This window comes from Mercenaria mercenaria, chromosome 12 (assembly GCF_021730395.1).
Source record: "Mercenaria mercenaria strain notata chromosome 12, MADL_Memer_1, whole genome shotgun sequence".
Taxonomy (NCBI): Eukaryota; Metazoa; Mollusca; class Bivalvia; order Venerida; family Veneridae; genus Mercenaria; species Mercenaria mercenaria.
This window is the reverse complement of record NC_069372.1, coordinates 44,048,530-44,071,018: the sequence shown is the minus strand read 5'-3', so window position 1 is coordinate 44,071,018 and position 22,489 is coordinate 44,048,530. Positions and strand designations below refer to the sequence as shown.

At 34.1% G+C, this 22,489-nt stretch overlaps 1 protein-coding gene across 1 annotated transcript; it reads right to left on the bottom strand.

Moving 5' to 3' along the window:
- Nucleotides 1-1,135: 1,135 nt before the first annotated feature.
- On the bottom strand, nucleotides 1,136-22,232 carry LOC123533309 (centromere protein K-like). The gene is made up of 2 exons (XM_045314953.2): nucleotides 22,047-22,232; nucleotides 1,136-8,489 (listed from the first exon to the last, which is right to left on the bottom strand). Exons 1-2 carry the CDS (start codon nucleotides 22,147-22,149, stop codon nucleotides 7,780-7,782), a joined length of 813 nt encoding a protein of 270 aa, XP_045170888.2. The 5' UTR covers nucleotides 22,150-22,232; the 3' UTR covers nucleotides 1,136-7,779.
- Between the last annotated feature and the right edge of the window lie 257 nt (nucleotides 22,233-22,489).

The window sequence follows — 22,489 nt, the reverse complement described above, 5'->3', positions numbered from 1 at the left end:
GGCATAAATGATCTCTATTGACAAATTAACATATATCTCGTGTTAATTTTAACTTTATGGTGCTGCATCTTTAATTTTCAGTCAATTCAAATTCACAGCAGCTTGCCCACATAAAGTGAAATACAAACTTTCAATAAAAGGGCCATTGGTTCAATCTCAAATTTTTGTTGGGCCTAAAGCATCGCCTCTTGAGATAACACCCCAACAATTAGTTGAAATGTTTTTAATCAACAAAAAAAAAAAAACCTGACACGTTTGTTTCTTAACTATAGATAACAAAGTAGAAATATCACAAGAATGTCAAAATATGAATTTTTACATACCGGTATTATAAAAACACCCGGAGGATTTTTAATATACAGACCTAGTAGACATTATGTCAAATCAGTGTTAAAAGTATTAAGAAAACTTATTATAAACATTAACATCAGATTGTCAAATATGTAACACCCACGTGGGAGGAGGAAGTGTTAAGTCTGCTTCAATGACATATTCTTTAACCCCCTAAGAGTTAACAGGACACATGGCATGCACATTTTTATGATAACAATCAGTATGCAGCCAGTGGATAGGACATTTTTATGCAAACGTAATACATCCAGAGAAATCATTGTCTATGTGAAACAAAGTATCCAAAAATTTAGCAATATTTTTCAACTAGCTAAATTAGCTAACCCCGCTTTGCTCACAAATTAAATAGAAATGTGACTCGCTTAAAAATAAATGCTAGGACACTATTTCAGTTATATATTACTGGCCTGTATTTTGAAGTGAGGCTATAAATTTCTTGTTAAAAACAGAAGAATAATGTAGCTATCTAAATAGATGATATTGATAAATTACATGATTCTGTCTTTTTAAATAACTGAATCACTTTTTTGACACTATGATAAAAGCCGAGAGTACACCGCATGATAGGACCTATTCGCCCATAGCGACACCTGCTAAATCGTTTGGGAAGATAACTCTCCGAATGCTGCTATTACAATGTATTTTTATGGCAAATTTAAGGTAATCGGGTTACTTTGAAAATTTACAAGTTATTCAATCCCTGTCGGCAGATTCATAGAGAGATGTATTTATGAAGAAGTCAATAGAAATTCCCGAGTCGGAAGAGATGAATCAAACAGCAATGTAGTCCTTGCAATCTATTACCTAAACAAAATATTAAAAACACTCTTACAAAAAAAAATATAATAATAAAAGATATAAAAATGATTTTAACCCTTGTGAAATAGTCATTTAATAATGAAACAGAATAATAGTAAGCACAGTAATTATGTGGCTTCGTTTTACATAGATTTTATATATTAAACATGAAAATAAACAAGAAACGCGGCAATGCCACGAAACCAGGTTTTCAACACTTTTCATAAGAATAAACAAGAGTGCCAGAATGTCACAATATACGCCCGTCACAGCAAATTTCTTTACTCTAGCACCTGTATTTGCAGATGTAATTTTAATTTTGTGGTTGTTTAGTAATCATTGTAATTCTTTTGTTTTTCTAAGTCCACAAAAAAACTCCTTACCAGGTAGAGATACCTTAAAATACACCTAAAATTAGAAAGTAACAACTATGTTGTACCATAGAAAAGTGGTCTTGGTTTTTCCCTACGGTCAATTACAAAAAAAGTTTCAATATAAGTTATTTATAGTAACAACTAAGGGAAGTTAATCTTAAAAAAAAAAAAAAAAAAAAAAAAAAAAAAATACAAATTTTTTTTTTTTAAGTCCACACAGAAATCCTAACCAGGTAGAGATTGGTCAAAATACACCTAAAAATTGGATGTAACATGCATGTTGTACTACAGAAAAGTGGTCTCGATTTTTCCCTACGTCTAGTTATGAAAAAGTTACAATATAAGCTATTTATAGTAACAACAAAGGGAAGTAATTCTAAAGAAGGGAACTGCGCAAGACACTTCGTCTCATGATGGTGTATAATTGTGCCAAGTTACATCAAAATCCCTCTATGCATGAAGAAGATATGCTCCGGACAAAGTTTTCATTCTTGTATCCTTTGACCTCTAAGTGTGACCTTGACCTTAGACCTAGGGACCTGGTTCTTGCGCATGACACTCCGTCTCATGATGGTGAACAATTGTGCCAATTTTCATCAAAATCCCTCCATGCATGTAGAAGATATGCTAACCCTAACCCTAACCTAACCCTAACCCTATTTTTAGTAACAATGACCTTCACCTTGATCCCAGAAACCCCAAAATCAATCCCAAGCTACAACTTTATATAAGTTTTCTATACACCAAGTTTCATCATGATAGCTCATTCCTAAGTTAAGTTATTGACCGGAAATCCTTTTTCTATTTAAAGTAACAGTGACCTTGACCTTGACCCCAGAAACCCCAAAATCAATCCCAGCCTTTGTCTTGATATAAGCTACATACATACCAAGTTTTATTCAAATATCTTTACCGAAATAAAAGTTATTGACCGGAAACCCTTTTTCTATTTTAAGTAACAGTGACCTTGACCTTGACCCCAGAAACCCCAAAATCAATCCCAGCCTTTGTCTTGATATAAGCTACATACATACCAAGTTTTATTCAAATATCTTTACCGAAACAAAAGTTATTGACCGGAAACACCAGTTTGACGCCGCCGCCGCCGCCGCCACCCGCCCGCCCGAGCGACATCTACCCCAATCTAATAACTCAGGTTTTCGTTGAAAACCTGGTTAAAAATCATAACCTAGCAAATACTGTAGTTTATACAGAATTATACTAATGTACCTAAACATCATTTGTGCAGATACATTCGTAACAGAAGTAAACATCTTTTAAAGCTATTAATTTTAACTTGTAACTTTTTAGAAAAATATGATTTCATGCCAAACAGTAAACAAAGAAAATCGGAATGGTGTTAAATGATTTATAACAAATAGTTATTATAAGTATGATAACACAGTTTTCAACTTATATAAATTTAACTTTAACATTTTGCATACGCTTGTCGCCATGTGTTGTGCAAATACACCTGCAAAATAAAGGAAGCGTGTGTTTACCGTATTGCTAATAATACAATATATGTAAATAAATATATGTGTGTACATGTATGTTCGTCTGATAAACACTTCTAGAAAGCATTTGTACATGTTAGCTGATACCGATTTAAAAAAGAATCATAAGTATGTTGGCCCAGATAGAGTATTGAGAAAAATGTCCCGAGAGTACTAATATACATGTATTATAGTTTCCCAAGACTATCGTTATTTTGTTATTACTGATCGCAGAAACATTCTAATACATCTACTTGTCACACCTTGATATGTATAAAACATCTCTACACATAATTAGTTGAAAATTGTTTATACAGTAATTTACTGAAAAGGGTGTTATTGTCAGTTAAAGAAAACTAAAACCGAAACAATAAAAATATTGGACACATGAAGATGACAACATTTCCCATACAAAGAAAGGTGTGATAAAGGTATATGAAAAAAAAATACAAGAATGGTAATGATAACGATTTTTTTATAACAATTACAATACAGATAAATAAATTCGACTATTCCTACAATAAACTTTAAAATACAGTATCTAATTTTAAATGAAACGTTGACCGCGATGGTCCCTCGCGTGAACACTGCAATTCCTCGCGGCCGGTCATCGCGATCAGCGATGATCGTGACCGCGAGGGTGTCCGGCCCTCGCAACTGAACACCCGTTTTTTTCCCCACAAGGGTCGAAGGGTTTTTGAAGGTGCCGCGCTAGCTGTACTGTAACCAAACTTTAACATTTGTGTGATGCTAACGCTAACGCCGACGCAAGTAGGATAGCTCACCTATTCTTCGAATAGTCAAGCTAAAAAGGACCATAATTCTGACAAAAAGCACATCAGAGATATGAGTCTTTGCCTACACAGTCCCCTAATGGTGATAAACAAGTGTACAAAGTTTCAAAGCTGTAGCTCTTATAATTTTTGAGAAAAGGTGTCCTAAACAAAAATTTAAACCAATAAACTTAAATTTTCTAAGTACAAAAAGGGCCATAATTGTGACGAAATGCAAATCAAAGTTATGGGTCTTGGCCTACATAGTCCCCTAATGATGATAAACAAGTGTGCTAAGTTTCAAATCTGTAGCTCTTATAGTTTTTGAGAAAAGGTGGACCTAAACAAAATTTTTAACCAAGAAACACAAAAATTTTAGCCAAGAAACTAAAATTTTCTAAGTACAAATAGGGCCATAATTCTAACAAAATGCATATCAGAGTTATAGATCTTGGCCTACATAGTCCCCTAATGTGGATAAACAAGTGTGCAAAGTTTCAAAGCTGTAGCTCTTACAGGGTTTGTGAAAAGGTGGACCTAAACAAAAATTTAGTCCAACAACAACACCGATGATCAAGTGACGACAATACCGTGTAATTTTTTTCAAAAATCAAATGAGCTAAAAAGCAAAAATGTAGTTATTTATGATGTCATTTACCCATTGTACAGTAATGTGATGAAGTCATTTTCAAAAAACTTATTCTTTTTCTTCAGTTCTGAGCCTCTGTGTGCAATGGAGATAATTTTTTAGTAGGAGAAGTATTTTTATCAACAAAATATTTGAAATATATTCTATGAAAGTGATTTAAAAATCACTTTAAGAAGTGTGCCGGACTGTTTACAGCACAAGGGTCACCCTACACAATGGGGTAGAACACAGAGTTTTCCAGCACCTGTGGAAACACTGGAAACTCCCATCCCTGTATGCAAGAAAAATGCATCTTGAAACAAAAGTTAAGTAATGAAAAAAAGCACAGTACAGAAAGTTTGTTTTCTTTGTTTTTGTTGTGCCATAATAAATATATTATGTGATCAAGACAGTTTTTTTTTCTACAAAATCTTTTTTTAGATATTGAACATATTCACCAAGTTGCAAGAAATCTTCAGAAAAGCAGGCCTTAACCTAGAACTTGTGCAAGAGCAACATAGTTTTAAACTAAAACAAAGAGCAGTGATAATAATTACTATGATAAATGCAAAATAAGGAAAACTTTGCTTTCAAGATAACCGTTATGATAATGTTAACAAGTGACCGAGTATTGCAATGGCAACACTGTTCCCCTAACAGTATAAAACTTTGTTAGTGTTCCTTATTGCCCTATCCAGGTAATATGTATATATACTTTTCAAGTAATTGCAGGATTAAGATTTGTGGACAGACGGACGGAGGGCATTTTCCTACAGTCCCCTCCGGTGTTCCACTGGTAGGACACAAAACACTAAGAGCCAAGTGAGTCCAAATGGTAATTTTAAAATAATTATGATAAATCTATAAGAATGACGAACATTCATAATTTTACGCATTTCAGGGCACAACAGTATTCAACATATTATTATCATATTTACATTATCAATGTGAAGTAAAATGTCACCCAAGGGGCAAACTTGGAAGAGAGCCCCTACACTATGCTACATGCAAAATACAGATATCTAAGCTCTAAGCCTTGATCTTTTAATTTTTTAAGTTTTTCTTATACAAAAATTCTAGTGTACGTAAAACAAGTGAACACTAATGGCTGGGCCAACTTTATCATATGTACCATATGTCATTCTTTAGTCAGTTCAAAAGCTCACATGAGCTTATGTTAAACTTGTTTGCTATCTTTTCAAATTAAATTAATCTTATCTGATCTTGATCCATAGTGGCATGATTTAAACAGACATGGTAAAGGACCACTATACAAATTTACATGCCAAATATCTAAGCTCAAGGTCTTGAAGTTTAATATTTTTCCTACACAAGTCTATGTCCAACAAGTAAACACAAGGGCAGTGCCAAATTTGACCCCAGAGGCATGATTTGAATAAATTTTGTGGAGGCCCACGAGACGATGCTATTAACCAAATATCTAAGCTGTGGATATTGCAGCTCTGGACACAAAGATTTTCAAAATTTTAACTATTTTAGCTCTGGTAGCTGTGTTGTTTAGTTTTGACATACATTGTAGCCCGATGCCTCTGGCCAAATTTTCATGAAACTACATGAACTGGTTCATGTTTTCTTTTTTACTAAGAAGGGAAGGGGCCTGGCACTGTTACCAAAGGAAACATAAGTACAGCCCTGTGGCTGCAGAAGCTCATCTGATTTTTTTGTCTCTGTATAACAGAAATATTGTCCTACCTATGTGTTTTTATGATATTTTCTATGTCCAAAGGAGCCATAATTTATGCAAAAAGCAGGATGGAGTTATGTTTTTGCTGTACAGAGTAAGCTTATGATGCAAGTTTTAAAGCAATAGCTTTGACTGTTAAGGAGAAAAGTTGACCTAAACACAAAACTTAACAAAGAAATCTGTTTTTCTAAGTCCAAAAGGGGCCATACGTCTTGCAAAAAGCAATGTAGTGTGCAGAGTCAGCTTTTAATGGGAAATAACTGCTCCAAGTTTTAAAGCATTAGCTGTTGACCTAAATGTAAAACTTAACCAAGAAAGCTGGTATTTTCTAAGTCCAAAAGGGGCCATAATTCTTACAAAAAGTAGTTTATTTATTTGGGTTTTACGGCGCACCAACACAGCATACCGGTAGGTTATATGGCACCAAACAGGAATACAAATTTTGGTTCCACATCTCATTTACATCGAAATAAAAACATGAGGTATGGAATCAAAATTTGCATACCTGCTGGAATCACAGAGTTACTGCAAAACCAAGGGTTAAGACCCTATTAGTCGCCTCTTACGATCATGCAAGGGTAAGGCAGTGGTTCCAATTCTGTTCATTCACAGATCATCCCAGAACCATATGTGGCTATAAAAAGCAGGATGGAGTGATGTTTCTTGCTGTGCAGAGTCAGCTATTGATGGTGAACAAGTGTTGCAAGTTTTAAAGCAATAGCTTTGATAGTTTAGGAGAAAACTTGACCTAAACATAAAACTTAACCAAGAAATCTTATATTTTCTAAGTCCAAAAGGGGCCATATTCTTGCAAAAAGCAGGATGGGGTTATTTTTCTTGCTGTACAGAGTCAGCTATTAATGGTGAACAAGTGTTGCAAGTTTTAAAGCAATAGCTTTGATAGTTTAGGAGAAAAGCTGACCTAAACATGAAACTTAACCAGGCAACGCCAACCAAGTGATGACAATAACTCATCATTTTTTCTCTCAAAAAATCAGATGAGCTAAAAAGAGCTTGGTCTTTAAGCAAAGGGCATACAAATCCTTCTTTAACATCAGAGGAAGTTTTCTTTGGGGAAGAGGTCTATTATTGAACGCTGCTGTAGAAAAGAAAACATGAACTGTGGATAGTTTGCATCCTTAATTAAGGAACACAGTAACCAAGAAATACTAATTTCTTTTAGCACAAACGACATAGACAAAAAGGTATGTCTAAGTAAAATGTCACGATTTTTGCTTAAAATATAGCAAAAATTAACAATATTGCATAAAAAACCTCATCTATTTTAAAATTTCTTTATACTTCTTGAGTCTTGGCAGAACCATTGAGAAAAGACTTGAGAAAGGTCCAAGCAAGAATCTGTAGACCAAGTTTTGTAATGATCAAGCAGCTAATGATAGGTCAAGCTGAACCATTTAAACAAAACTGAGAGATCTGTGCCAGGGTGCTAAGAGACCAAATTTGTTGTGATTGACAATGGATGAGAGACCACCAACCTTTACTAATAACTCACTCTTAACAAAGTTCAGGAGAGCTAACAATCTACCCTTAACAAAAACTGTAATTAACATTGATGTAAAACTGACATTATAATACCTTATCAATTAAAACATCAGACAAGTTAAAATAAGGTTCAAGTTTACATATTATGACATCACAAATGAAATGGCATTAATTTAACTCGTTTCCAGTCATCTGGGTGTCGCAGTGCTATATCTACTTGGAGGAGCAGGTCAACATATGGCGGCCAATACTGGTGGTCTGTAACTATATAAGGATCATTTGGTGTGTCAACACAAGCTGTCATCAATTCCTTAACAATAGCTTTCAGCGGTTTTAGATTCTCCAGTCTTATAAGATTCACATCTTCAACTCCGCCAACATGAACCTTTTTCTTGACCTTAGTAAATGCATCTTGATCAGGAAGAGGATAATGTTCATCTAAAAAGGCACTCATTTCCTTCCAGGCTTTACTGTTGGCCTTATCAAGTTTTGAACACTTTGTCTCTAGTCTTCGGACAACCTCTGATTTTGTATGTTTTTCATGAATGGTTTCTTCTAGTTTCATTTCAGCAGCTTTCACTACTGCTTTTAATTCTTCATTTGTCTTTTCTTCTCTTTCCATATCTTCAACAAGCTCTTTCCTCTGTACATTCAGAAAAGCAAAACATTCCTGGTACTGTGCAGCTTTTCTCACTAAGTCTTCTTTCAAAGCATGAAACTGTAACTCTTCATTGTCCGGCAGTGACATCAATTCTGCTTCTTTTGGGTTGTCTATCTGTGCCTTCATCTGTTTACATTTTTCCCTCAAAATGTTTGTGTCAACCTGCAGTTGTACATCTTCATCCCCTGCTCCAGAAATATCTACAAGGTTAAGAAGGTATTCAGTGAGATTTAAAGTAAAACTTTACATACTGAACAAAACAGCTACCCTGCCATTAGTTCTTTCGCCAGTAATTTAAAAATTACTGAACATACAATTCTGAAATTTAGTCTACCCTTAAAACAATATGCTGTCGATAACTTTTCACAATTTCAAAAATAAAAAAAATAATGCTATCATATAAATTCGCTCATTTTAAAACTTCAACCAATCTTTGAAAAGTCACAAAAATATACTAAAACATCTAGAATTCACAAACTAGTAAAAAATGTTAAATTTAATTTAAGGGAAGAAAATGAAAACAAAAACAAATAAATGGCATTGTCATGCCCTTTGGTAAAAAGAGCATATAAAATGCGTGTGCAATTTAAACATTTCCTAGCAAAAAAACACAATCTACACTTTCTAATTTCTATAAATTGTATATACTAATTTTCTAAAAATGCATCTTTGACGTGTATTTTTGTGATTTTTAAAAATAGGCTTTTATTTGATTGATCTAACTGTCCTTTTAGTTTAATTTAAGTAGGACTGGGACGATTACTCGGATCCAATTCAATTTCTAGGTGAAACCGTTTCAATTTTGCAAAGCCTCTAATCATTATCAAACGACGAACATCACGAATTGTACTTTATCTTTATATATTTCTTTGACTAGCAAATGGACCCGCAGTATATTTCCGCTAAAACACATGGAACATAGTCAATAGTCCCGGATTTGCCTGTCATGATATGTGTAAAATAAAATGCATCAATATATTACTGATTAATTATCACATTGTTTGCAAAGAATAAAGTTCGTAAGTTCCTAATGTAATCAGCTGCTGGAAGTACCTTGATACCATCTTCAGGAAAGAAAACAGCATTTTCAATATGGCGGCCGATTAACCAGTTCGGTTCGATTTCAAACAAAAGATTAACCGGTTTCTAAATTTTGAAATCGTCCCAGCCCTAAATTTAAGAGATGTACTTTAAGTAATTTTTAAACTTTTTGCAAAATAGCAAATAGCGGGTTAGTTCTTTGGTTCAGTATACTGGTAATTTCCATTTTCCACTCTGAATAAGTACAGATACAAAAGCAGCACTACCCATTTCCTGATTACACAATATTTTGCCCTTTTTTCTACAGTTAAGATTTTTTAAATACTTTGTAAGTTTCAAATCCTAGCAGGAAGTGCATACAGGTAAAGTGCATTTTAGCCTAATTAACCCTTACACTGCTAAATTTCTATAATGAACTTTCAATTGTTCATCTTTCAATTTGGACAGAACCATTAACAGTTAAAAGGGGTGCTTATCAAAAAGATACTGACTGAATGGCGAACGGTGCAGATCATGATCAGACTGCATGGATGTGCTGGCTGTTTATGATCAAGCCATTTTTTTGCCAGTTTGGGAAAGCATCTGTGTCTGACTGAATTGGGAAATATAGCATTGTTTTCATCCCAATTGGGTATTTTGTCTACACTGGTCACAAAGGCAGACTTATTTGTGTCCAGCATGGTAAGGGTTAATAAGGAACTTAGGAAGTGGCTAGCTGTCCGGTAACCCTGAATCTAGTAGTCTGGTAATCAATATACTTGTACTGACACTACTGTTATGTACTGTGTTACAAGTTTATATGGTAGTTGCTGGGGAAAAGTTATTATATAATTATATATTTGTAATAAAGCTCTCATTATAACGTAATTTTATGTAAATATTTTTTATGATATTTCACCCAGATGGATGACATACTGAATATGAAATTTTAGCGGCAATTTCTGCTAGTAATTGTTATTAACTTTAGAAGTAATTTTGAGTTAGCAATTTATGAGCAAAATCCAGTTTTATTGTCGGTCACTTATTGTTTTAAACCTTCAATCTCAAACAAAAAATGATAAAAGCTTCTGATTATGGCATACAAATTGCTATTTATTATTTATCGAATTTGCCATCATATTTTTTGGGGGATTTAAGAATTTTAAATACTTCTGCTTCCTCTTACTTGCAATGTATTTTAAACGATGACAAAAATACAAGAGCAAACTTTTGAAATCATCTACCATCTTTAAAGATGAACTTGTGTCCTCTTTGTAAATACCTTTCTCAGTTTGCATATTTATACCTGGACTTGTAGACTTCAGGTCAGGCAGTGGCTCGAGAACCAAAATCTGTTCCCTAGACAGCGAACTTATTCGTCCGGAACCAGATCTCTAACCAAAGTACCGTGCATAGGTTTGGGAATATACATTATGCTGTCGAAATCCACTTTCTTTCTTGGGAATAGTCAAGCATATTATTATCTTATTTAATTTTACGATGCCCTACCATTTATCCGCGTTTACTGTCTCCAAAAGTGTACTCGCCGCATACCGTGTCTGCCATATCGGAATGATATGAACAAGTACGAATGAATGCGTGAAAACTACACTGCCGCTTTTAGATTTTATTTGCTTTCAACATGTGCTATGTTTAGATTATTAAAATATAAAATAATTTATTTATTTATTTATTTGTGTTTTACGGCGCACCAACACAGTATAGGTTATATGGCGCCAAACAGGACTACAAATTTTGGTTTCACACCTCATTTACATCGAAATAAAAACATGAGGTATGGAATCAAAATTTGCATACCTGCTGGAAAATATAAAATAATATTGATTTGTATTTGCGTCATTACGCAGGGCGTCCATTAAGCGGCGCCCCAGCATAAAATACGCCAAAAATTATGATCCATACGCCAATACACAAAGTCAGAGGCGTACGAAGGACTTCCGATATTTTCAAAGGACGACAAAATCAATACACTGTGACATAACTTCACGTGAATGACATGATTAGCTCCGCCCCGAAACTAATCAAAGCGGTTTAATAACTCTTGTCAGCCTCGTAAAAACTGCCTGCAGTGTTTGAAGTGTGAGACTAGTGTGAACGCATCGTGTTTGACAGAGACCCCCTTACAGAAGCAAGCCTCTGTGGCATACATGCTGCGTATTTGCTGTGTATATGCCGCGAACACAGTAGTATGCCAGAGGAGTACATTTTACATACACCGCATGCCGCGTACATGCCGCGTACTATTTCGACAAGTACACAGCTTATACGCAGGAGGTCACTAGTACACTTCAAGTACGCAGCACAGACTCTGAAAATTTAAGGAGTACACTGCATGTACGCAGGAGGGACTTGTACAAGAAATAGTACACTGCATGTACACCGCAGATACTTTGAAATTTATAACACTTATATTTAGTTGCATTAAAGTTGTTTCCCCTTGATGCAGTTACGCCATTTTCTTCAGATGTTTACCAAATTACATGCTACAAAAATTAATTTATTTCATTGAAAAGTGGATGAAGAAAAGCATACTTATTTATTTGATAACATCAATCTACATTATTTTGGTAAGGGTAAATACTTATTGATGCATGTCACTTATCTTTTTTCTGTTTTTTTCTGTCCAAATGATCAGCATTTGCATAAGAAAGTTGGTGGGGTAAGGAATTTACATTATCACAGCAGTTTCGCCACAAGAGTACACAGCATGTATGCAGCAGGAGTACACAGCATGTACGCCGCAGGACTCGGGCCAGGAGTACACAGAATGTACGCCGCAGGAGTACACAGCATGTACGCCGCAGGAGTACACAGCATGTACGCCGCAGGGGTAGTACATCGCAGGCTCATTTGCATGTGAAAAGTGTATGTGCCGCGTACATGCTGCGTTCTATTTCCCGCATACTAAATTCCTCCAGCGTACATCCTGTGTACTATGTAGTCCACAGCATGTACGCAGCAAGTAGTACGCGGCAGAGCTCATTTGCATGTCAAAAGTGTACTACAAACGTACTATCGGTGTATGTGCGGTGTATATCATGCGTACTATTTAAAGCCCTTGATTTCAGTACACATCATGTACGCATCATATACGCTGTATGTACACAGCAAGAGTACGCAGCAGGCCTTTTTCTTCTGTAAGGGCCGTCTGTAAATGTAAACCGTTATCCAGATCAGCTGACATGTTTAGAAGGCGCTAACTGCCAACAATAAAACATTACATGCATTCGGCTCGGATAAAGTTGGTGAAACAAGCTCCGAAGTCAGAAGACAAAGTAGCTAATTGTGGAAAATATATCGATAATCTCAGCAGAAAAAACCTCAGCAAGTAACCATTTTCTTCTAGCAATTGACATTTCACATCCAGTTTAAATTAAAACATTTTTTTCGATCGGTAATAAATTTGCTACTTACTTTGGATTTTCGTGAATGATAAATCCTATTTTTACAGTATTTTTTAGAGAAAAAAAACAAAAACAAAACATTCAATTTTTCTCCTATTAAGAACTGATATCTTTGACACATTTAGATGACACCAGCATGTGACTTCAAAGGGAGTTGTTGGCAAAATTTTCCTTTATTGATTTTCTTTGATGCGGGATGAAAGTCAACTGGTTGAGTATTGCCAGGTGAATGACGTAATTTAACATAATTCTACTCCAAGTAAAATGTACTTTAGATTTTTTAAAGTGGATTTTCGTTATATGTAGCTGAACAACAGTAAGTCTGTTGATTTTAATAAAATGCTGACTGTTGCTATACGTATAATAAAACAATAAAATTTTTTTTGTTAAATAAAATGTTTTCTAATCATTCTAGTGGTCCTTTTATTCTATTACTTTACACATTGTTCTGAACCAATTAGATATGATGATGATAGTAATGATGATAATGATATTGAAGGTCACTGTACAAAGTGATACTAGGTAGGACTCCAAGAAAATTTAAGAGGGACTCCAAAATCTGAATGTTAGACAGTCCTGACTCCATGAAATTGAATCCTAATGGAAGCGTTACATTACGTGTTTACAGCTTTACGAACTAATTAAATTGCCATTAACACTTAAGTACTGGTTTGTAACACCTCGGCATTTCACATTCAAAGATACGTAGTCAATACTAATTAACAGGAATTACTTATAATTTGTTTTAATTGTTTCTTTTATGGTATTGTACCTTTTAAGTTTTAAAATTTCAAGTTTATTTCGGCGTGCTCTATTGCCGACGATATCCTCATTCATTTGTTCTAGTTTATTTTATCATTCCAATATGGCGGACAGTATGCGGCATGTGGATTTTTGGCGACACAGTGAACACAAATAAATGAAAGGGTTAGTCGAACTACGGCTTGCTGAAATGGTAAAATTAATTAAGATAATAACCTGCATGATACTGACCAAAAAAGACAAAATGAATTTCGACAGCTTTATGATGGAAATAAAATTCCGGTTCTCTAGCCTATGGTACTTTGGCTAGAAAACCGGTTCCGGATGAATAAGTTCACTGTCTAGGGAACCGATTCCTGTTTTCTAGCCACTGCCTTCAGGTTAAGGAGATGTCACGGCTGAGATAGTTTAGCATTATTACAATACACAGTCGGTATTGAAATTGTGTTTCCAATACATATGCTCATTAGATAAATCCTCAATATCTATGTGAAAATAAGGGATGTGTTTTGTATGATTGCAACACTGTGAGTTGCTCTAATTACTGACAAATGACTGAAACAATAGGAATTAGTACGAGAGATGGATAGACAAAACGACAGTGAGGTAACAATATATTATTTTATTGTCTTAATGTACGAGTTGTAAGCTACAATAAAGAATACCCATTTTATGAAAATCAAACTGGAAGTTAGAAATAACAGAAAAAAATTCATTAGGTCACGAGTCATCATATACCTGTCAAAATTTGTCGTTAGTTTTCACGAGCTGTCAAAATTACTTTTATCTCTATTCTGCAAACCCATTGTTTTTGAAAGTATCTTGGACGGATATTGTAGTGTGTAACTTACTTTACATTCCACATTAATATTTGTGCTTGAAATTGCTTTGTTGAGCTCACCGACGTCACATATGAATGTCTATTGTTTTAGTTTACTGTCTGTTATAAAGGTACCAAATCTCAATATTAAGATATAAGAATTGTTCCTTTCTGGTAGACAATGGAAACTATTTGGTTGAATCATAATATAACAGTTTTTGGAAAGAACTGAATATTCTTTGGTTTTTTGTTATTTACCGGAAATTCAAAAAGTGACATTGTTGAGCACAAATAACCAATCTGCGCTATTTACCAAACGCGCAGCGCAAATAACAAATATTTGTACGTTGGTTATATGCGCAACGGTTTACCAATCGTTGCGCAGGATAAATTTACCTGCGCGATTTACCAAATGCGCAGCGCAAATAACAAATGTAACTTTATATATCAGAAATTTGCATTTCGTGTTTGATAAATCATGCAGTTTGTCAATTTATTAATAAATATAGATGTCAAATGCTGAATATCTTGGTACTTAAATTATGTGTCATAAATTTGTTTCTACATCAGTAAATTCACGGCAGTCGGTCACCAGGTTTCAATACCTCCGATCTTATACAAGATGCAATAAAACCCAAACATGCGTGAAGGTGTGATTTCCTCCAGCTTGCACAGGTCGTCCTCGGCTATTTTTATAATTTTCTACTTCACCCGAGCACACACTTAGCAAAATATAGTTTTTATTATATTGAAATATCTTGAAATTTCACAATAATATTCTTTTTACCAACGGGAGCATATCTCTCAACATGTCTAAGATAAAAGATGAAATAAAAAAGTCACAGAATTAAAAGAAAATTCTTACAGATCGTATATATATTGCTATTATTATTTTATAGTACAAAATCGACTGAATAAAGAGTAGACCTAATTTTCATCAAAACGTAAACAAAATTTTATATTTTGTAGCTGCACAAGATATGTGTTCGGTGCCCTGCGCTAAATGAAAATCTGGAAATTACTCTGATAACTTGAATATCTTTTATAAATCATATTAACTTTTACTTAGATTTACGATTACAGACTAAAACAATAGTTTTTTTTTTTTACAAATCTAAATGGATCTATAATGTTACACCAGTAACTTGCGTGGGAGGTCGGTCCTGCGCTACTAGCAAAGTTTGAAATTACACTATATTTCAAATATATTTCATTCATAAAACATACTATTTATGTAACTTTCAAATGAATACTGTAAAAAATGATTAGAAAAAGAGTGATTTCTGTCATAACGAGAACGAAATATTACATTTTTTATCTGCGCAAGATGTGTGTCTGCGCTAATAATAAATCTGGAAATTACTCTGATAACTTGAATATCTTTTATAAATCATATCAACTTTTACTTTGATTTACAATTACAGACTAAAACTATAATTTTTCTAAATGGATCTGTAATGTAACACCTGTAACTTGCGTGGGAGGTCGGTCCTGCGCTAATAGCAAAGACACTGTATTTCAGATATGTTTCATTCATAAAACATACTATTTATGTAACTTTCAAATGAATACTGTAAAAAATGAATAGAAAAAGAGTGATTTCTGTCATAACGAGAACGAAATATTACATTTTTTATCTGCGCAAGATGTGTGTCTGTGCTAATAATAAATCTGGTAATTATTCTGATAACTTAAATATCTTATAAATCTTATTAACTTTTACTTTGATTTACGATTACAGACTAAAACTACAGTAATTTTTTTTTTTTTTTACAAATCTAAATGGAACTATAATGTTACACCTGTAACTTTCGTGGGAGGTCGGACCTGCGCTAATAGCAAAGTTTGAAATTACACTGTATTTCAAATATATTTCATTCATAAAACACACTATTTATGTAACTTTCAAATGAGTACTGTAAAAATGAATAGAAAAAGAGTGATTTCTGTCATAACGAGAACGAAATTTTACATTTGTTATCTGCGCAGATGTATGTCTATGTATGTTTATGCACGACGCGCTGTTATACGTCAGGCTTAATAATATCTTGAGGGCGCTTCCTGAGTGATTTTTTTTGTACGACGTATGAACGCTCGAGTTTATAAAGAGTGTTAAAACATGGTTTTGCTATAAATTATTTCGATTCCAATACTAGTATGCCCTTAATCTAAAACAGTAGATAAATATACAAGCGCTTTTTCTTTGTCGCAACAAAATCTTTGACGTCAACACACGTTAACGTGACGTCATTCTATCGTGAGTGTTTTAACAGAGGCAGGCATATTAGAATGAAACATATAAAGTGACAAAAATTTGCACAAATAACACACCCTGATATAGTACAGTTGATTTCCATGTTTACTTGTTTACTATCACTGCTTGAAAATATTAAACTTAATTACATCAGACTTAAGCATACCAGTATTGCATTTAGAAGCAACTTTCATCTGGATTGTAATGAGATGTATTATCAGTTGTACAGGTTACTGAATAAATTCAACAAAACAGGAATATTTCTTTGCTAAAAGTGATCTTTTCTAAACTTTATTCTATTTACTATCTTTCACAACTATCAAATGTATTGCTTAATGCTTTGAAAGGTTAAGGAAATAAACGCTATTTTCTAATACTGAACATTCACAGGAATTCGCTACAGACGATTTATCATCAAAGCAAGATAATATATACCTTTTCATAGATCGCCTGTCCAGATAGTTTGCGCTTTATATGATCATCCTTTTCATAATCTGTAAATTTATTATAATTTTATCATATAGTCAGACCTGATGTAATACTATATGTTATGCAAATGTCAATTCTATATTTTTGATGTATTATGTACAAAGCTAATAAAAGGTATGTTCTCTTCTCTTCTGTTTATCAAGAGTTTATAGCCAACAAATGTTTATTGTAGTATTACGTCACCAATTTAAAAAAAAAAAAGAAAAAAAAACATTGAAAATTAATTTATCCCTTAATGTGAAATATAACACTGATTGAATCACAAGTTCACGATTAATCAACTATATACGCAAAGGAAATGCCATATTTTTTCTTTCCATAATTTCAACTGTTTAACCACGTGTAGGCCGACCAACTCTACGAGTAGCAAAGGCGGAATCAATCGTGTCCAGCATGATAAGGGTCAAACTAGCTATAAGCGCAGGACTGACATCCCGCGCAGGTTACAGATGTAACGTTATATTCTGCTTTGCAGAAACTATAATTTTAGTTTGGACTCGTAAAGCAAAGTTAAAACTATCGAAGTGATATCCGGATTTTCCATTAGCGCAGGACACGTCTTGCGCAGAGAAAAAAGTAATATTTCGTACTATTCATGACAGAACTCACTCCTTTTTCTATTTATTTTACCACAAACACAGTTTGTTTCTTCTTTTTTTCTTAGAAAAAAGTACATAAATAGAATGCTTTAGAAATGAAATTATATATTTGAAGTTTCGGCATCATTTCAGGATTTGCTATTAGCGCAGGACCGATATCCCGCGCCGGTTACAGATGTAACAAGATATTCATTTTGGCAAAAGCTAGACTTTCAGCCCGTAAAACAGTAATAAAATTTACATGGTTTATGAAAGATATTCTAGTAAACAGAGTAATTTTCAGATTTTTTATTAAAGCACCGAGGATACACATTTTGCGCAGCTACAAAATGTAAACTTTGGTGCACGTTTTGATGGAATTTACTCGTTATTCTATTTCTTTTGCATTATAAAAGCATGAAAAAAAATATCAATTAGAATTGTAAGAAATGACATATTTATAGGTTATTAGCTTTGTATCGGGAAATATGCACGAGTTCTTCAGCGGAAATATTGCGCGACTTTAGGAGCGCAATATTCTTCCGCTGAAGAACGAGTGCATATTTTCCAATGCAAAGATAATAACCTTTTTATTACATACGCATCTACCTGTATAAATATAATGTAAATATCATAAATTTGTGCAATAGCCTGAATAGGATTGATAATGCTGAATTAAATAGAAAAAATAGTGCAACAACACACATTGAATTACGTCACGCACCCGATATGAAATTCAGGCGTCAGTGTATGGAAAAATATTGACGTTTCCGGTACCAGTGTAACTTAACGGGGAATGGAAACGAGTATGTAATAAATTTGGTATATTGTTGACATTTCAGGAATTGCGATTAGTGCAGGACCGTCATCCCACGAATTATGTATATGAATTATCTTGTTTCTATCTATTTCTACTACATTTTTAAAAGGTACATAATATAAATGATATGTTTTATAAATTAAAAATATTTAAATTCAGGATTTGCTATTAGCGCAGAACTGACATCCCGCGCGGGTTACAGAATTAAAATTACATTTGTCTTTGCAAAAGCTACAACTTTAGTCTGTAACCATAAAACAAAGTTAAATTTAGCATGGTTTATGAAAGATATTCAAGTAATCAGGATCATTTCCAGATTTTTTATTAGCGCAGGGCCGACATCCCGCGCAAGATACAGATGTAACAAAGTATTCATTTGGCAAAAGCTACACTTACAGCCTGTAATCACAGAACAATGATAAAGTTAGCATGGTTTATGAAAGATATCCAAGTTATCAGGATTATTTCCAGACTTTATTAGCGCAGGGCAAACACATCTTGCGCAGATAACAAATGTAATATTTCGTTCTCGTTATGACGGAAATCACGCTTCTTTCTATTTTTTTATTTCTACTCCGAAAAACATTTTTTATGAAGTTACATAAACAGTATCTTTTAGAATTAAAATATGTTTGAAATATCGGCGTCAGTTCAGAATTTGCTATTAGCGCAGGAACAACATCCCGCGCAGGCTACGGATGAAACATTATATTCAGATTTTCAAAAGCTTCATTTTTAGACTGTAATCGAAAAACAAAGTAAAAGTTAAAATGGTTTATAAAAGAAATTCAGTTATTGGAGTAATTTTCAGAGTTCTATTAACGCAGGACACACATCTTGCGCACCTACAAAATGTAAAATTTCGTTCACATTTTGACGAAACTTATTAGTTATTCTATCTGTCTCACTATAAAGCATTAAAAAAATGATATACGTATAAAAGATCTGTAAGAATCATCTTTTAATTCTGCTTATTTTTGTTTTATTTTTAATCTTGGCCATATCAAGAGAGATTCTCACGTTGGTACAAAAGAATTGCGCTTTTTTAATATGATGAAAAAAAAAGCGATATGGTGAATTGTGTGTGGCAATTCAGTCTTTTATGTAAGTCTCCTTTATGTTCTATATCCGGTATAAAATGACTGCGTGTGATCAAATGAAGTAAAAATACTTCAGTTATAAAAAGAATAGAGAGGACGATGTGGCTATCCGAAGGAAATCACACCTTCACGCATGTTTGAGTTTTATTGCATATTGTATCATACTGGAGATACTGAAACCTGGTGACCGACTCCCATAATTTACTGATGTTGAAATATATTTATGACACATTTTTAAAACCAAGATTTGCAATATCAGTCTGTAATTGTTAAACAATGTAAAAGTTAGCATGGTTTATGGCAGTTATTCATATTATCAGAGTAATTTCCAGATTTTCTATTAGCGCAGGACACGTTTTGCGCAGCAACATAAATTCGTTCACGTTCTGGCGAAAATTACTCTTTTGTACTACAAAACATTAAAAAATATCAATACGATCTGTAAGAAATGATCAATATATATGTGAAATATCGGTGTCATTTCAAAATTTGATATTAGCGCTGGATCGACATCCCGCACAGGCTACGGCGTTTAAAAGTTTAAAAAAAAATAAAAATAAATAAAAAAAACTTGTGTTATTAAATATACTTTGGATATTTTGTATCATTTTAAAGTTTTTTAACACCTATGACAAATGACTCTTAATACCGTCGTCAACAGAAATTTTTAGTCCATAAACTACCATCTCATTGAAATTACCGCATAAATACGCTCATTTACTTTAAAAAAATGTTCTTTACAAATTAAGCACAGTCAATTCACACCTTTCGCGTGCCTGATCACCGTCAGTTTTAAAATTAAACAGTTTTATGTAGGCCTACAAGTCTAACCCTCTAATAATATTCAATTTTATCGGGAGATATCATCCATATGTTAAAACAAAGAGCTATAAAATAAACAGATCGGCAACTTGAAAGGCATATAGAACAAATCTCGCCAACATCCCGTGACAACTGCAGTGTACGAAATTCAGATTTGAATCCAATAGCCCGTTCGGGCTACCAGATTAAAAATTTTCCAAGCCCGACATCAATTTCACTAGCCCGAACTTTAACACCTTAAAATACATAATTTTTGCACCATATAACATTTTGTTTTACAGACATCTCTATGCATGTTTGAAGTAATAGAAAAGACATACAGTACATGTTTGCCATGTTTTTGAAAAATCTTAACTCTAAATACTCCAGTCCAGATCAGCATCGTCAGAGTCCAAAAACATCGGACATGACACTCCTTGCCAAAACGAAATCTAAACTGTTATGCCCGATTTTTTAGGATCCGCACTCTGCAATTACTGCAACTCGGACTGTTGAAAATTTGTAAGATGTACAGTAATACCGAGTGCTGAATACACATTGCACACACGCTGACAGCATAATTTAAGCTCCACCTACTGCAGGTACTTGTGAGATTTTCGCGAGAAGTGTGAAAGCTAATCAAATTATCCGTTACGCTAGAGGTTATTGTATTCAGCCAATTAGAGCTGCGGTTACGTCTTTGGCACTGTGTTTGATTGTAAACAAGTAAGAGTGCAAAAACCAATAATTCCATAAGCGTTTCTCAGTCTGGAAAATCACGATGCAGTATTCGTTTAATTAGCATGTTTTTTTTTTAAAACAAATGAGGAAAATTCGGTAGCGCAGTCGGGCTTGTACCTGTGGAAAATCGGTAGCCCGAGCTGAAATTTGGTAGCCACGGGCTGTCGGACTACCGTGAATTTCGAACACTGCAACTGAATGAGATCTCGTTGTAAGCGTCTGTTGATCATGATTGATCAAGTCAGCAAATGCCTTGAAATAAGGTTACTTTCGGATCATTTGTTTATCATGATAATGGTGCATTTTTAATGTTATTAGTATTTTCTACACGGGGAAGGAATGAATTTATGATTGAAAGTCTGAGAAATCAACAGCTTTCGTTTGAAAAAGGACTCAAACTGGTTTATTACGTGCCGGACGTACCACCAGTTTTATACTTCAGTAAGCGTCTGTTGATCTGATCATGATTGATCAAGTCGGCAAACGCTTTGAAATGAGATAACACGCTAACACCAGATGACGTGGGATTATCCCAAGTGGCCATTCTGTGTATTTTATAGTTCTTTGGTTAAAAGCGCAGACTCATTTACCAAACGCGCAAGACAGTTACCCTGCGCATATAAGAAATATATAAGGTTGTCCGATTTACAAATCGTTGCGCAGATAACAAATTGGTTATTTGCGCTGCGCGATCTACCAAATGCGCAGATTGGCTATATGCACGTAACAACATCACCTTAACGGACCTCTAGCCACAGTGTCACTGTGTGCATGCGGGAGTCAGAAAACAGCTTTTTGATTATGTATTATATATAATTTTTTCATAATTTAGGGACATATATTTGAAAAATCAGTGACATAATTTAACAGGGCAGTTCATTACTCTGGTGCCAGTGAAATCATGAGTGATAAAAATGTCTTGCCCGGTTGACGTCAGGACTGAATACCTTGGGTTAGCCGGGGAAAATTCCTTATAGCAGCTAACTTTTCATTGAGTTCCGCAACCTCTGCTTCAACTCGTGCAATTTCATCAAGGATATCTTTCAGCATTTTGATATGCAAACTACTGAACTGATCGTAAAAAATCTATTTGTTTGATTTTTCCGCCATGTCTAATATTTGGATATTCTCGATGTTTTTCCTAGTTGTTCTATTTTCCATATTGTACCGGTTCGTACCGTACGTGAAAACCCTCTGCTCATCCAACTAAAAATTACTAACATTTGAATCAGAGTCGTGAGTATGGGTTTTTTACACCCGACACAATTTAAGCTTCTGGAAACGGAGCTTCTTCTGATGCTTGCACTATCCTCCTACTAAAACTACTTACAGTCTCCGAAGGACTGTGAATATATCTAATTCTAAATACGAGCAGATATATATATATTGT

What these genes read in the sequence shown, in the direction of transcription:
- LOC123533309 (XM_045314953.2), bottom strand. Translation starts at nt 22,149, where the DNA reads ATGCTGAAAGATATCCTTGATGAAATTGCACGAGTTGAAGCAGAGGTT. An exon ending in TTTTCCCCGGCTAACCCAAG is followed by an intron (nt 8,490 to 22,046) that starts GTATTCAGTCCT and finishes TTAACCTTGTAG; the next exon opens with ATATTTCTGGAGCAGGGGAT.